We start from the raw sequence: 3137 nt of genomic DNA, 5'->3' as shown, positions 1-3137 counted from the left end.
AAAAAAAAAAAAAAAAATGTTTAAACTTTACAAATGTAGAATCTCAGGCCCCAGGTTCAGATCTACTGAGTCAGAATCTGCATTTTAACAAGATCTGCAGATTACAGGGATGCACATGAATATGTGAAGTGCTAGTGTAGCCGTCAGTGATGGTAGGGGGATGGGGGAATTTGAATTAACGGTTAAATTATGTTTTGGGTATTTCCAGTGGAACCAGGGTGGCAAATGACAAAGTGAGAAGAAAGAAGGTGCCTTCCAGGCCAGGCATAGTGCCTCATGCCTGTAATCCTAGCACTTTGGGAGGCTAAGGAGGGAGGATTGCTTGAGCCCAGGAGTTCCAGACCAGCCTGAGCAACAAAGCAAGACCCTGTCTCTACAAAAATAAAAATAAAAAAGAAGGAGGTGCCCTCTACACCTACTACACAGAAGCTTCTACTATATAGAAGCTCCCCAGCCCCCTTTATGCCCAGCAGCCTTACCGATGCTTTTCATGAGGCTACTGTAATAGTCATTCTCCTTCTCCTGCACGAGGACCACCATCAGGGGCTCCAGGAAGGGACTTGTCAGCAGCGTGTTAGAAATCAGGTTTGAAATCCGAACCATCACTTCACCCTCCTCAGGGGCAATCATGTCTTTGCGAATTCCATTGGTCAGATAGTAATTATATCTCTTCCATAAACAAACCACCAGCAAGAAAATGGTCATGATTGGATCATGGACTCACCTGTTCTGCCCATCAGCTCCCAAGGGACCCCATTCACACAGCATTCATCTGCCCCCTTCACTTGCCATCACCATGCATTCTGGGCCTGTCGCTTCACACTCATGGCAAGGAGATCACTGGCAAATTTTTCCCAAGACTTCAGAGGATTCAACCAAAACCAGAGCGATGTCAATGGGGTATGAGGAAGGATTTGTCAAATACCACCCAGATAGGAATAGTGGAGTGAGTACAGAGTCCAGGGATGGAGGTGGCATATCTGGTGACCTTTAAGAAGAGGAATGACAGGCCAGGTGCGGTGGCTCACACCTATAATCCCAGCATTTTGGGAGGCAAAGGTGGGCAGATTACCAGGTCAAGAGTTCAAGACCAGCCTGGTCAATATGGTGAAACCCTGTCTCTACTAAAAACTACAAAAATTAGCTGGGCATGGTGGCCCACGCCTGTAGTCCCAGCTACTTGGGAGGCTGAGGCAGGAAAATTGCTGGAACCCAGAAGGCAGAGGTTGCAGTGAGCCGAGATTGTGCCACTGCACTCTAGCCTGGGCAACAGAGCAAGACTCCATCTCAAAAAAAAAGAAGAGGAATGACAAGTTCCTAAAATGGCCTCAAATCGTTCACCCTCCTGAACAGCAATGATCCACTATAAAACACTTTGATCCTGTAGCTTGTAGCTGTCAGTGGGGAAAAATATCCCCAAAGTCCAAGATCTACAATAGTTCTTTTTGTTTGTTTGTGTTTTGAGACAGAATTTCACTTTTGTCACCCAGGCTGAAGTGCAGTAGCTGGAATTACAGGTGTGCACCACCATACCCAGCTAATTTTTGTATTTTTAGTGGAGACGGGGTTTCACCATGTTGGCCAGGCTGGTCTCGAACTCCTGACCTCAGGTGATCCACCCACCTCAGCCTCCAAAAGTGCTGGAATTATATGTATGAGCCACCGCACCCAGCTGATAGTTCTTATTCAAGCAAGGGCTTTTGAGTTTCAAAAGCAACCTAAACACACAAATGAAACAAAAATGGCCAGTGGAACCTAGTGACTTCAGGAAATTTTGTATATTTAGGGTTTGCCTCTGAGCTGCTGCATGGCTGAGTGGCTCTGGGAATGACTAATTTCAGACAGAGGAGAAGCACAGAGCGTCAGGAAAGGGCTTGAAGTCTGTTTTTAGGTTTCAGATCAGAAGAGGTTGCTGGCAGGGCACGGGGGTTCCCGCCTATAATCCCAGCACTTTGGGAGGCCGAGGTGGGTGGATCACCTGACGTCAAGAGTTCAAGACCAGCCTGACCAACATGGTGAAACCCTATCTCTACTAAAAATACAAAAATTAGCCAGGTGGGGTGGTACACACCTGTAATCCCAGCTACTCGGGAGGCTGAGGCAGGAGAATCACTTGAACCCAGGAGCCAGAGGTTGTAGTGAGCCGAGATTGCGCCACTGCACTCCAGCCTGGGCAACAGAGCAAGACTCCCTCTCAAAAAAAAAAAAAAAAAAAAAAAAAAACTACAGAGACTTTAGTATCAGCCAGACATGCTTTAAGTCCTAGTCTTGTCTCCTGCACTGTAGCCCTTGGCACATTGCTTAAACAGTCTATACTCCACTTTCCACAACCGGACAATAGAGATAACCATAGAACCCAGGTCTCAAGTAGGGTCAAGTAGCTAGAGGGTTTAACATGGAATTTTGCCAACAGCACATAGTCACTGTGAGTTTTTATTAATCATTTTATTATACACCCTAAACTCACAACACATTTGCTCTAAAGTTTTGTTGTTCTTTTAAGACTGGTTGGAAACTCCAACATCTATCTAGAGCCAGGCAGGTAATGTTAATAAGTGAAAGTTGTCTAGATCTAAGAAAATAATAAGAAATGGTGGGAACTGTGATGAACTGAAGAGTGTATTTCTTATCTAAAGATAAGAAATGATCAGGTAGCTACTGCTTAGCACCAAATATTTTAGTTTTCTCAAGAGAAGTTGGAAAATGTAGCCTACGTGAGACTTTCCTCATTCTTTTTTTTTTTTTTTCCCAGATAGGGTCTTGCCCTGTTGCCCAGGCTGGAGTATGGTGGCATGATCATAGCTGGGATGCCTGAGGTGTCAGAGAAGGGGATCAAGGGATAGGCTGTCTTGTCCCAGAAAGGGCTGCCCAGACTGGAGTGTAGTGGCACAATCATAGCTGACTACAGCCTCAGCATCCCAGGCACAAGTCATCCTCCCACCTTAGCCTCCCAAGTAGCTGGGACCACAGATGCATGGCACCATGCCCAGCTAATTTTTGTAGAGATTGGGTTTCTCCCTGTTGCCCAGGCTGGTCTTGAGATCCTGGGCTCAAGTGATCCTTGCCACTCCTCCTTCTAAAGTGCTAAGATTACAGGCATGAGCCACCACGCCCAGCCACCTCATTTTTTTTTTTTT

At 45.9% G+C, this 3137-nt stretch overlaps 1 protein-coding gene across 1 annotated transcript in view; it reads right to left on the bottom strand.

The window, feature by feature from the left end:
- DNAH3 (dynein, axonemal, heavy chain 3) overlaps positions 1 to 3137 on the bottom strand; it is a 224672-nt gene that overhangs the window by 203031 nt on the left and 18504 nt on the right. Inside the window, 1 exon segment of the mRNA XM_011976095.1 lies at positions 480 to 669. Coding sequence (XP_011831485.1) covers positions 480 to 669 — 190 coding nt within the window.

This window comes from Mandrillus leucophaeus, unplaced genomic scaffold (assembly GCF_000951045.1).
Source record: "Mandrillus leucophaeus isolate KB7577 unplaced genomic scaffold, Mleu.le_1.0 Scaffold162, whole genome shotgun sequence".
NCBI classification, from domain to species: domain Eukaryota; kingdom Metazoa; phylum Chordata; class Mammalia; order Primates; family Cercopithecidae; genus Mandrillus; species Mandrillus leucophaeus.
The sequence above is the reverse complement of the archived record's forward strand: the minus strand, read 5'-3'. Positions and strand labels throughout refer to the sequence as shown.